This window comes from Ascaphus truei, chromosome 10 (genome assembly GCF_040206685.1).
Source record: "Ascaphus truei isolate aAscTru1 chromosome 10, aAscTru1.hap1, whole genome shotgun sequence".
Lineage (NCBI taxonomy): Eukaryota > Metazoa > Chordata > Amphibia > Anura > Ascaphidae > Ascaphus > Ascaphus truei.
The window spans coordinates 13,707,251-13,720,925 of record NC_134492.1 but is presented as its reverse complement, the minus strand read 5'-3'; the positions used below and the strand labels follow the sequence as shown (position 1 = coordinate 13,720,925).

The window sequence follows — 13,675 nt, the reverse complement described above, 5'->3', positions numbered from 1 at the left end:
CAGTTATCCTCACCCACAAGACAGGAGACAAACAACAAACCAATTAGTTTACTTCCAATCACTTAAGCATGTTTGACAAAGTTACTCACTTATTGACTGCAACAAACCTTGGACTTTGCTCAGCCTTGGGAATAAGTGGGAGTTGGCAGTGGATATAACACAAAGGACCACATCCAAGTTGTACAAGAAGGGATTTCCAGAAGTAATGAATAGGTCTACCACTCAGTTTAGGATTTATAGATTACAAAAAAAGTAATATATTACTTGGAGAGAAAAGACGTCCGTTTGGCTGCACTGCAGAATTGGAGTGGATATATTGTGTATCTAGACTTTATTGATATAGAATATATAAAATATTGGGTCCTAAGTAGCACGGCAAAAAGAAACAAAAATAAAAGCAATTAAATAGAGACAGGTGCGTGTTTGCGTAGAATGCTGTTGATTGTGTTGTTCGTCACTTATTTATAACTAAAACTAAAAGGTTACTATGTCTACCTGGGCCAAAAAGTATCAATGGGTGGAAACGTTGTAATTAATTTAAGAGGAGTGAGGCAGACCCAGGGGTCATTTTGATTTCTGGAAAGGGTAAAAAAAAAAAAGAAAAAAATCATAATAAAAGGTAGATTTTATGTTCACCTGGGGGTCACTGGAGTTGATGAAGCAGTTCTGGAGCCCCCCATGTCCCTAGCTCTAGTTTACATTAATGGTGATTACACTCTGAGGAAGACATTGATGTGTTATCTATTTTGTTTACCTGTTTGCTTGTGTCCCTTGTGGATGAGAAGCTCTGCCCTCCCCTACCCTCTCATTGTCAGCTCTGCCTGCTCAGAGATTACCCTTCAAAAAGCACCATGCTGTGATTCAACACTGCAGCCCTCAGTGTCAGTCCCAATGCCCTCCCCTCGGTGAGTGGGAGCTGGGCTGGCTCTACACGGGGGTGTGACCGGCTCACAGATACATAGCAGGCTCAGCAGCAGCAGCTCATACTGGTAAAGCAGCCCACAACTTCTCAGCCACGGAGTCTGCTGCTACTGCTCAAGCCCAGCACGTCCCAAAGGTATGATCCAGCCTCCAGAAAGACTTCACTGTTTGCTAAAGTGCATGCTACTGTATATTCTGTGTGTATGGGTTAAAAAAAATATATAGAGAAACTACTCATTTATAACTTTAATTATTATTAATATTATTATAATATATGTTTGTGGCAAACATGTACTTTACAGAAAATTGCAAATATTGCCCATTGATCCCCTGCGTGGATAAGAGTAACAAACTATAAAGTTAATTTACAGCAGTCAGATAAGGTGTAAGTGCTGTAGGAATCTTGCTCCAATTCTCCTCTCTCTTATTATTTTCATTATTGAGCACCAACATGCTGAACTTTACACTGACAAGCTGCTTCAGGATCTTAGTTTATATTGGATGCTTTGTACTGATTCCCATTATCAGCAGTTAGTCATGCATGCCATTTGTGGGAGATTTTGGCGACAATGACTCTAATCTGGCTTCAGAACAAGAAGCCACCTACTGTGCCCATTGCTCAGAGATGAATTAAATTATATCAGTGTTGATGGCAGAGATTACACAGTCTCAGTAATGCACCTGTTGCAATTACTCAGGATAACCAACACACCCAACGACTTCCAGCTTGGGCATTATAGCTTTAGAGGGAAAACAAGGACTTGCATTTACATTTTACAGGTTTAATACACAGCACCAGCTATGATAAACACTCATGTTTTTCCAAGAAAAAGTACTGCCATCTACAATGTATCATTCTACAGAATAGACTGGGAATGAATGACATACAGGGAACAACAGTTATTGCAATATAGTACTGTGAGAATTAGCACTACTTTAATTATACCATGTATTGCCTGAAGCATTTTGCATTTGTGGCTAGCCATTTTCATTGTGGGGGTGAGACTTTAACAGAACAGACGTTTGCATTTCTTCTCTGTCCGCAATATATTAGTGACATTTAATTATTTCAGTTCAGGTCAATATTTGAATCCGATTACGTGAAACGATGTATTGTATTTTGTGTATATTACATACAAGGAGACATGTAGCAACTGTGTTGGTGGTCATGAATATAACTAGACTTTTTGCAGATAGTGGCAACTTTTGTTTAAGGAACATGAATCATTTCTATTTGTGTTGTATGTACTGTATGTATATCTTTATTTATATAGCACCATCCATGTACAATGCGCCTCACAGCAGTGATACACTGGACATGATAGTATAACACATAATGAGAATAAGCGCTTGAGACATAAGTAAGGGCAGTTACAATGTGGAATATATTACCCATGGAGACTGTGATGGGAGATACAATAGATATCTTCAACAAAAGGTTGGACATCTTTTTTAGAAAGGGAAGGTATACAGGGATATAACTAATAAGGAAACATGGGATGCTGATCCAGTGAGAAATCTGATTGCCAATATTTGCAGACAGGAAAAAAATTATTTCCCCCCTTATGAGATCATTAGATGATATTTCACTGGGGTTTGTGTTTGCTTTCCTCTGGATGAATATACTGTAAATACAATTATAGGCTAAGTATCTAAATTTAGCATAGGTTGAACTTGATGAATGTATGTCTTTTTTCAACCTCATCTACTATGTAACTATGTATCTATGCAACTATGTAACATACAAGTAACATTAGGAAAAATAAGTCCCTGCCCTGAAGAGCTTACAATCTAAGTGGTAAGTATGATGAATGTACAGAGACAGTAGGAGGGCGTTCTGGTAAGTGCGCCAGGAAGGGGCCACGGTCGATGTATGAGGTGTATTGTATCAGCCACGCAGCTACCCATATGTTTCATTAAAGAGGAGTGTGTTAAGGTGGGTCTTAAAAGGTGGAATCGAGCGGGTTCCAGTCAGATAATGAGGAGAAGGGCATTCCAGAGGCGTGGGGCAGTGTTAGAACGTTTTTAGGCGGGAGAGGGCTTTACATACAAAGGGGGCAGACAGAAGACATCCTTTAATCATCCCAAAAGTGGCTCTTTAAGCAAAATTGTAGTCAACTCTCCCACATTGTACTACACTGTGGAATATGCTGGTGCCATACAAATAAAAGATGATGATAATTAGTAATAGCTAATCTATATACTAAACTGGGAGTCTAATTACTGTAATCTCCTGGCTGCAATAACCTAGGCAAAGTATCATATTTATCGAATTAAAGTAATCACGTTGAAAGCAATTGGAGTGTGTCCTTTGATACATCTAGGGCTATTCTTTTGCATGTTAAAGGGAGTTTAAAAAATGGGGGCTATATATCAAATGCCTGGGATACTGCGAAGAAAGTCTGCAAAGGTGCTATAAAAGATATTTATTCAACAAAGATGTAAACAAATCATCTGACTCAAGTTTGAAGTAAAACTCAGTAATCGCTGATCCTGTACGGCTGTCCCCCCTTCTTGTCTGGTTATGGGGAGCTATGATGACTGCATTTCTCCTACACTCAGTATTCCCGGGCAGAGCAGTGTCAGCGGCGTCAGTGTCTGACCGGATGATTTCCCCCCCTGTGGGTGCATCTGGAACTAGCCAATCCAACGCATTTCGCAAGTTCTCTCGCTTCTTCAAGGATGTGCGCATGCTCCCCTGTGTCCCGGGGGAGGGGCATTTTTTAAAATCTTGTTTTGCACCTGTGAGACTCTCTCTAAAGACAAAAGTGCCCATGTATAAGTGTCGCAAATTGAACTTTTGGCGCTAAATTGGTGCACGAAAATTAGGAAATACATTGCATTTGTGCATCAACTATATGTACTACATTTGTTTTCCTAGTGTGCACATCAAGCAGCAAAAATGTTTTTTTAGTCCGGTTTATTGACGCAAATAGTGTGATACCCGTCATGCACAGATGTAAATCGCATGTACCAAGTGGAGCCTAGCATAAATCCTAAAAACGCTGTTTATATTTTTGGCGCAGAATTAAAAGTGCCAAAGTTGCTATGTACCAACTATTATTTTTTGGACGCAGCGCGGATGTTTAATTATGTACATTAACATAATATTTTCATAGTACAGCTATTATAAAATATAATAAAGGAATAATTGTTTTTTAAGAATACTTGTCATAAAATGAAAAATACACATTATTCTATATTTATTTAGGTTCTCCTAAAAAAACCTGCAAACATAAATAAAAATAAATCTTAGTGTACAGAAGGCTACTATAGAATGAGCCATACCCTCATCATCTTGCTTTTCAGAGGACATCACACACATATGGTAATTAACTTTCTATTCTCTATAAATACGCTAAGTTGCTAAGGAGCAGTTATCCTGGATTTGTTCAGGTTCAGTATTATAAAGCTTTTTAAGTAAACGTGATAGCTGATAGCTAATTGCCCTTTGAAGAACACAGAGTCACATGCCATGTGCATCACAGCAGCATGATGCATAGCGCTGGGGGGGGGGGGGGGGGGAGGATTTATACCGGAATCACCAATTCATTTTTTTAAAACTTTTTTAAATATGGCAATCAGTGCATTTAAGTGATATCGTTCAAAAACAAGAGTTCATACAAGTAGTTTCTAGGGCCATACGGCGGGTCTCCATGGAAATGGTTCCCAACTTTTTTTTACATTATGCACCCCCCCTGCTAAAAAAATATTTGTTTCTCAAACTCCTTATTAATAAATCTTATTTCTAACAAAAATGTTTATTTATAAAATATTTTACCAGGAAGTAATACATTGAGAGTTACCTCTCGTTTTCAAGTATGTCCTGGGCACAGAGTAAAACAAATAATACATGGTTACAAGTACAGTTACATAAATGAGCAGGGTATACATTATATACAAGACATTGCGTGCACAGTTAAAGAAAATATATATTATGGGCGTATGAAACAGTTACAGACCAGATTACAATGTGAGACAGCCTTAGATTTGAAAGAACTTAAACTGGTGGTGGATGTGAGAGTCTCTGGTAGGTTGTTCCAGTTTTGGGGTGCACGGAAGGAGAAGGAGGAACGTCCGGATACTTTGTTGAGCCTTGGGACCATGAATAGTCTTTTGGAGTCAGATCTCAGGTGATAAGTGCTGCATGTGGTAGGGGTGAGGAGCTTGTTCATGTAGCTGTTCTCAGGCAGTATGGTGTCCTGAGCTGGTGGGGGGGGAGGGAAACATGACCCCAAACTGCACCTCCGTGTGTGCAGACAGCATTGGTGGTGTAGCTGTCAATCACTGTGGGAGCTTCCAAAGTCACGCCCCACAATGCCTTGCTGCTGTGGATGCAAACCATTATGGGAATTGAGTTTTTAGTCTCCTGTTGTAATTGACAGCTTTGCCACTCATGCTAAATGCGCAGTTCCCCCACGGGCTCAGAAACCCACGATACTGTGGGATCTATTACATACATTTTTTCCCCCCAATCCCCTCGGAGACACCTCACAAACCCCAATGGGTTCACAAACTCCCTTTTGGGAATCACTGATCTATGGGAATATTAATCCAGCCGAGGCCTTTAAACTGGGTTAATATCAAAGCCTAAGGCCCGTAATATAGTGGGTGCGCTAGCTGCGCTTGCTGCGCACGCACGGCAGTGAGCGTGGAGCCGGCCGACAGGGGGGAAGATTCAGAAAAGTATGTATTCGCGCTGCTACCGCCGCTGTAATGTATGTGTGTATACAGTGTGTGTGTATGTATTGTGTTCAACGTTGCACAATAAAAATAATTTTTATTCACACCACATGTCTTTTTTTTAAATTTAAAAATATTATTTAATAAATTATTAACTCACACAATCTATACACACACACACACACACACACACACACACACACACCTAAGTGTGTGGCACGTGCACGCGCGTTCACGCAGGGGAAGTTTCTAGCGGAAGTTACTAATGAAATTGTCCACTGAGCCATTTCATGCTTTAAAATCAGCGAACCTCAGGTCAAAACTAGTGAGTGGAATTCTTAAAAAGCCCCAGTTGCAATCTGAACATATTGCAGCAAGGCTGGAAAAGAACACAGCTTCTCTAAGCATGCTAGGATGTGGAATACTTCAAATAATTGCATCAGTAACTGTTTACAAGAACAGGCACTAATCTAGTTTTTTGCGACAGCTACATTGCAAATTAGATTTAGCTTTTAAATGATATCTTCTGCTCATGGAGTTTCATAATAATACCGGACTAGAAGGGATATCATATCACTAAGTCTAAATTCGTTTTTTTTTTTATTGTTCCAATTGATTTAGCTTTTTTTAAATGTGGGACCAAGGGAGCAAGTCGTGTTTCCTACATATGAATTAGACCAGGGGTGCGCAAACTGCGGGGCGCTGGATTTTTTTTGGGGGGGGCGTGGCGGTTGCAGAGGCCCCTCGCTCTTCCCCGAGGCATTTAAATTAAATGCAGGGGGACCGCGTGAGGCCTCTGCAACCTCAAAATTACCGGGATTCAGCCGGCATCTGTGCATGTCACCATAACAACGCGGCATCAAATGACGCCGCTGGGTCATGTGACGTGACGCGTCGACATGGTAATGCGCGTCAAATGGCGGTGTGGGCTCACGTGACCTGTGGCTTCATTTGACGCGCAGTCACAGGAGAGGGGGGAGTGAGCGCTGTCTGTGATTAGGGTTACTGGCTCTGCACTTCGTTAGCCCAGGCTGTGCTGAAAAGCTGTGTAATGCAGCAGGCGGAAGTTTATATGGGTCCGTATTAGGCCGCGCTTATAGTGCCGTCGACAGCGACGCGACGTCGCATCAAAACAAATGCATTGAATCCGTCGCGTGCGCTTATAGTAGGAGCGACGGGGCGATGCTTGGTCGCGATCGCTGGAAGTCTGCTCCATGTACCCTCTTCAACATACTAATTGAGAAAGCGCTGAAAGCATGAAACGCGTGGGAGGAGAACTCCTTTGTTTTGTCCCCAGTATGTCTCTTGTTTTTAATCATGTTATTATTTCTTTTTGCCATTACCCGGTGAGCTGTGAGTGCTTTTCCCGTGTTCAAGTTGTCAGCCAATCCCCTGCAGTCTTTCTATAATCTGATAAGGGGTCTTTAAAGAATCAATGCCAATCAGTCGGACAGTTGCATTTCTAAGGGAATAGGGAAGTGTTTGTCAATAAAGTGTTTTCTTTCCCCTTATCCCACCCTGTTCTTATCAGAGGCCTATTAAGATAAGGGGGGGGGGGGCGGGGACGCTGGCTGTACACGCGCTTGCTACTCACAGTGACATCACACAGTGACATCACACAGAAGGGAGCAACCAAACAAAATCAAATCCCTCCCAAGTGTAACTTTAGTGTCATTCAGATGTAGCAGTAAAGCATGAGGTTGATTCATTTTTATTCAAGTCACTATTCTATATGTGGCATAGGTTCCCCCCCTGGGCTTCTATCGGTACCTGCACCTCCCGATCAGTTGCAGAGGGGTGCGTGTACCCAGCATCACCGGTAGTGTGGGGAGGGTTGCGAGCAGTTATGGCGGGCGACTGCGTCGCCGTTGGTCCCCGGCAGCTCCCTCTGCAGGGCACTGTATGAGTATGATCGAACATGCGCAGTGAGTTGCGCATGCGCAGATAGCTCCCTGGTGCGGTGGCCAATAGGAAGGGAGTCACACATGCGCAGAGAGAGCTGCAGGGTGGCCATTAGCCAGAGAGGGTTCCGCGGGGACTACAGCCTCCAGAATGCAGCAGGGCTGATAGTCACATGGCGCAAACCAGCCAATAGGGCTACAGCTTTCCCCCTGGGCAGAATTAGATAAATTTTGCAGGAAAAGACACGCCAGTCAGTCAGAGCTGGGACAAAAAGAGGGTAGGGTGTGTGTGCAGGGTGTCTGTGAGCCCTGCACTAGGCCAGAGACCCCCTTAGGCCCTGACTCCCCTCAGCTTGTGGTTGCTGCAGGGACAGGCCCATGAGATAGGGACACTGCCCTGTAGCATTAGAGTGAGGGACGCAGCTGAAGCCTGGCCTCAGGTTATCTGGGACTAGACACCTGCTACCATTGCAAGACTGTTAAAGGTGGTACAATCCACGCGGGACCCACCCAACGTAGAGGCGGAGGCTCCGCGGATACCATCGCTGGATCCGTGGATCCCATCTTCTTCATCTGTCGCTCGGGTGTGGACACACCCGGCAGGTACCTCACCTCATCAAGTGCACCAACAATACACCGGCTAGTGGGGCAGCGCTGTCTCACACACTTGGGTGGGTGTTTGACTCTGTGGACACCAGGGTGGTTGGGTGCCCAGGGGCACCTCAGTACAAGGGGACAAACCTCGCAGGGGTGTGGACACGGTGTTGTGGAAGCACGGTGAGGGGTTACAGCCCTGTGAGGCCTGAGAGTTTATGTAGTGTTAGTAGTATTATATCCTGTTCAGTAAAACCTGTGATATTCTACTGGTGTGTGTTTATTATATTGTCCTGCACGGGGTTTTTCCACATTGTTAGGATCCCGCGCAGGTGGAGGCGCTGTCGTCAACCGGATCAGGTACACCCCAGGCTCCCAGTAGTGGAGCTTCAGGCCTCCTATCAGCCGTAGGTAACGCGCCACATACACCATAGCCGCTATATCTCCCAGGGGGTGGGGGAAAGTGCGCTACATATATTTTGTGTTTGCGTTATATAAATTACCGTATTACAGGTCTTTATAATAAACTTCCACCCATTTGTACAGAGTCTGAGCATGCATACTCATTGTTGGTACAAAGCCTGGGTAATCCCTTTAAAGCAGCAGTCCAAGCTGCCGGTTTTTTTTTTTTTTCTCCTTAAATATGTGCGTCAATACAATCCACACAATGATAAGTAATTAGCTAAGATGCCGATCGATCCGTTCTCCTGTGATCGATCAGCGAAGATTCGGCTCGGGGGGGTTCACAAAATGACTGCAGAGGAGGATTCTGCAGTCAGGGTGACTTTGTAAATGGTTGCTATAGAAACAAAAAAGCTTGTTACATGATAATACATTAAAAATGTAATTCAGAGTTGTTGTTTTTTTTAATGTTACAAGTATTTTCTCATAGTACAGAACTGATTTATAAAAAAACAAAAGAACCCAGACATGTAGGAAATGACTTGTTCTGCAGCTTTAAGGCTCTCTCAGTGCGAATGAAGGATTTCCCGGTCTGCCCTCAGCATGGAACTATTATTTGGCCTCACAGACCATTATGGAAAAACAGATCTACATAATGATGTAATAAGTAAAGTATGAATATGTTGTAACACTTTTGCTGCAGCACAATGCATTGCTCGCCCTTCTGCTGAATGGATCATAGTAGCTTTTATGTGTTTTATACCAATGGCACTTCTGACAGCATGTAGTGTTAAATGAATTCCTGCCATGCGAAATGAGAATACTGTAATCACTTTCTGTGGAAGGATGATTAAGAGTATTTTACAACAATGTTGAGTTGTGTATAAAAGATTCTAATTAGTGCTTTGTTATTTTGCAGATACATTGTTTCAAACAAGATATGTTTTGGCATAAGATTTTGGCAGCTTTTCTACACTGGGGTAAGTCCTGCACATCCCATCGTCATCGTACGCTACATCAGGGGGCTCAACTCCAGTCCGCAAGACCCCCCCCCCCCAACACGTCAGATTTTAAGGATATCCCAGCTTCAGCAAAGGTGGCTCAATCAAAGACTGAGCCACTGATTGAGCCACCTGTGCTGAAGCAGGGACATCCTTAAAACTTGACCTCTTGGTGGGTCTTGAGGACTGGAGTTGAGCCCCCTGCACTACATGATGTTTAAACTCTTTAAGTCTGGAAGGATTTCTGCTTCTTCTTTAAAGGGGTAACCCTGGCCACAGTGGCCCCGACATGTCAGTAAATCCCCTTCATTGCTCCACAATGCTTTGAAAGCATGTCTGGCAGTGGAGAGGTTAATTTGAGCAAATAACCTCACACTAACTCCAGCCAAAGCATATTAATAAATAGAAATAACCAAAGTAATGACTGATCTCTTCGTGGGCAGATGAGACACGGACATCTATGGTAGGAAATGGGTTATTCCACAGCCAGTGACCCCCCCTCCCCCCCTCCCCAGTATAAGAAACTACAGCAGGGGTGGCCAACTCCAGTCCTCAAGAACCACCAACAGGTCAGGTTTTCAGGAAATCCCTGCTTCAGCGCAGGTGGCTCACTCAGTGGATCAGTTGTTGACTGAGCCACTGATTGAGCCACCTGTGCTGAAGCAGGGATATCCCTAATACTTGGCCCGTTGCTGGCCCTTGAGAAGTGGAGTTGGCCACCTCCTAACTAGAATATCCATCCTATTTCACTCCAAATTCTTTTGTGTACAAACAAGTCTTACATCACGCTCCACATTTCCCTTGCACTTAAATCAGTTTCCAAGGCTCGTGTCGTATGTTTCATGCTGCAAAGTCCCGGCTAATTACATGTATTATTCACTCAACCTTCCATTATCTTGCTTCTGGAGTGACTACTCCGTCCAGCCTATTAGTAGAGAGTCGTGACATAGCAGCAATGTGCTGCGTTCCCTCTGCCGAGCACACAGCACTTCGAGAGCTTTTTCCGGCATTACTGTGGATTGATATTTTGCTCAGCCAGCTGTATCCCCGTTCTCTCTGACATGCCTAATAGGATGGATCTGTCAGAACGCAGGACGCGCCTGGAGACACAGAAAAGACGCGATAACATATATTGTGCTCGGACAGACAACTTTCCAGGGATCATTTTAATTGTGTGGATCTATTTCAAAAGGCTATTGCAGTCAGATTTATCAAGCGCCTCATTAGCAAAGCGAGGCAAGGGGCCCCAGGTGAACCATTAGCAACACTTTGCCAGGTGTATGACCGTTTGCAAGGGATGTTGTATCTTCCTCCACCTAGTGTGAGCCATAAATCAATGCGTGTTACCGATCCATAGTATTAACATATGAGTCATGCCGTTTGCAGGATTTATTCATTTTCCCAGAGTTCCTGGTGTTAGATTCCTTGTGAGATGTGACAGTGTATACTACTGGACAAACATACAGTAAGAGAAAAGAATGGTGCTCTTACTAATGGAGTTTTCAACGCTGCAAACGCAAACTTCTTGCTGCTATACCAGTGGTAGGCAACTCCAGAGCCACCAACAGGTCAGCTTTTCAGGATATCCCTGCTTCAGCACAGTTGGCTCAATCAGTGGCTCAGACTGAGCCACCTGTGCTGAAGCTGGGACTGATTGAGCCACCTGTGCTGAAGCAGGGATATCCTGGAAACCTGACCTGTTGGTAGCCCTTGAGGACTGGAGTTGCCCACCCCTGTGCTATACCATTGATATAAACTGAACTGATACTATACGCTCACAGCATTCCTTGTGCATGCTAACACAATTGTTATGTCTGAAAATTGCTATTAGTGAAGATTTTTTAAGTAAATGTTCCATTGTAAACATTCTTTTTTGGATACCCGTGTGTGTGAGATGAGAATAGTGAATTGAAGTTTAGGATACATGTTGATTCCTTGCTGTGCATCCCGAGCCATTGCAAGTATATTATTTTCCAAGTTTGCCTTCATTTGGATAACACTGGGGGAGGGGGGGGGGGGATTGTTTACTACAGTCTCTTGGCTGTAGAACTGTACCAGAAGGAAAACTCAAATAGCTCCAATTGGGTTTCTTCTTCCTGATAAATGTTCTGTTTATCCGGAGGGGGGGTTTGCACTGATTTTGCTCTAGTTTTGTACCTGGGAGATTTCAATAGTAAATATTTTTCACGTGCAGGCATGTGTGATTTTTTTGTGCCAGGAGAGTACCTCTATAATTCCCTTATTAAAGCAGCAAAACATGTGAAAGCTCACGTGTTGTTTTGTTTCTTTTAAATAAATCAGTTCTGTAGTATTAGGTAATACATGTTTAATGAGTTTGAAAGCACCCTGTGATTTCTATAGCAGGCTTTAGCCCACCTCCCCAGCAGTGCAAGATATTTGCAACACTTTCCTGTTTGTGATCATTTGTTGCCAACATTCCCAGCACTTTAAGCTGCAAACTGTAAGAAAAGATAATGTTACCTTAGCAGCTACAATATATCCATATACTGTATTACTGAGTTACATTGACTGAAGCAGCCATTATGTTAGGCCGCGCATATACTTATCACGCGTGATCAAACACATTCGTCTATGCAAACGTCCATAGTGCGAGAGCGCACGTGAGCGACAGCACGGCTGCTTTTTCGCGAGACAAAATGTTTTGATTTTGTCTCGCGACGGCCGGGTCACGTGAGTGGTTCGCCCAATGAGGGCGAGCCAGCTCCGTGATGTCATCCGACACGCCTCCGACACGCCTCCCCATCGCGAGGATCTGTAGGCCACAGATCGCTTGGCTGACGAGCGCGCTCCGGCGTGTGCGCCTGCACCTGAACTCGACCTTACTCACACACTTTCTATATGCAGACAGCGGTGTGGTACTGTAGGTGCAGTTGTCAGCCACGTATGAAATATAGTATTTGTTTATTTGCCAAAACATCCTTTCTGGAACTATTATACAACCTTAATAATAATGCGTATTGGACACGTGCCTTTATTTGCGAATAATTATCCGATATGGCTCATTTACGTAGAATGTTATATGCTTTAAGCCAGGGGCTCTCAACTCCAATCCTCTAGATTCCCCCACGCCCCCAACAGGTCAGGTTTTCAGGATATCCCTGCTTCAGCACAGGTGGCTCAGTCGTAGACTGATTGAGCCACCTGTGCTGAAGCAGGCACTTCAACTGAGCCACCAATTGAGCCACCTGTGCTGATGCAGGGATATCCTTAAAACCTGACCTATTTGGGGGACTGGAGTTGGGAACCCCTGCTTTAAGCCCACGGAGCACTTGCTTGTACTGTTAGAAGGTTACCAGTCTTCTTACATTATAACTGGTGTCCCATTTTGGGGAGCGCTTTAGTGCAGGAGGTAACACATTAAAATACACAGAATGGATTAGAGGTGTCTAATGAAATGATTACTACCGTAAATAATGATACGGAAATGAAACCAGTAACTGAAACACAGGAAACGTCAGCGGGTAGGTAAGAGTGGGTGGATAATCTGAGGAACAAGATGCTTTGTTGTTAGCAATTATTTTTCCCAGATGTAGCCTTTTATTTCCACTCCTCCACCCTGCGTACAGCTTATTGTCCCTTTTTCATTACGGTGGACCCTTTTGTGATCAGTATTGTACCCGCCACAATTTCTTTTCGCACAGGCAGGCCCTGAAAGATGAGGCATTCCTCTTGCACGTGTGCAGTACAGCTGTTACCGAAGCTGGCCCATCAGGCCCATAAAAAGGACAGGTTTTCTAAACGGCCACATCCTTTGAGCACTGCCAATGTTTGTACGCGGTTCTTAAAACTGGATCCGTGTGCTTGGAATGGCTTGAATTATAATATTGATTTTTTTTTTTTTTTTTTTACTTTTTATTTTGAAAATAGTTTGAGGGGTTTTGGCTACAGGAAAGAGAAGGGAAGGACATACATTCACATTTCAGTTAAATAGGAATATTTGTATACAAGCAAACACGAACATAACATTTCAAGCGAGGCACACGACCCTGCCAACACATCTCGGAGAAGGAAAATACAGGATATTTCTAACCGAGCAGTAGCAAGGATGAGACACTCATCAGCATACTTCTATGTCACTCAAAACTGCTTAATTCACCCCATTTTACATGTCATACCTGTATAGTGATTATACCACAGACAAATATTATGGCA

General features: G+C 43.5%; 1 protein-coding gene across 1 annotated transcript in view; it reads left to right on the top strand.

Moving 5' to 3' along the window:
- The first annotated feature begins 985 nt into the window (after positions 1-985).
- The window catches only part of LEPR (leptin receptor), a 60,199-nt gene continuing 47,509 nt past the window's right edge, over positions 986-13,675 (top strand). Inside the window, exons 1-2 of the mRNA XM_075615895.1 lie at positions 986-1,057; positions 9,421-9,481. Of these exons, the coding sequence (XP_075472010.1) occupies positions 9,442-9,481 (40 nt within the window). The 5' untranslated portion in view covers positions 986-1,057; positions 9,421-9,441. The remainder of the gene's footprint in view (positions 1,058-9,420; positions 9,482-13,675) is intronic.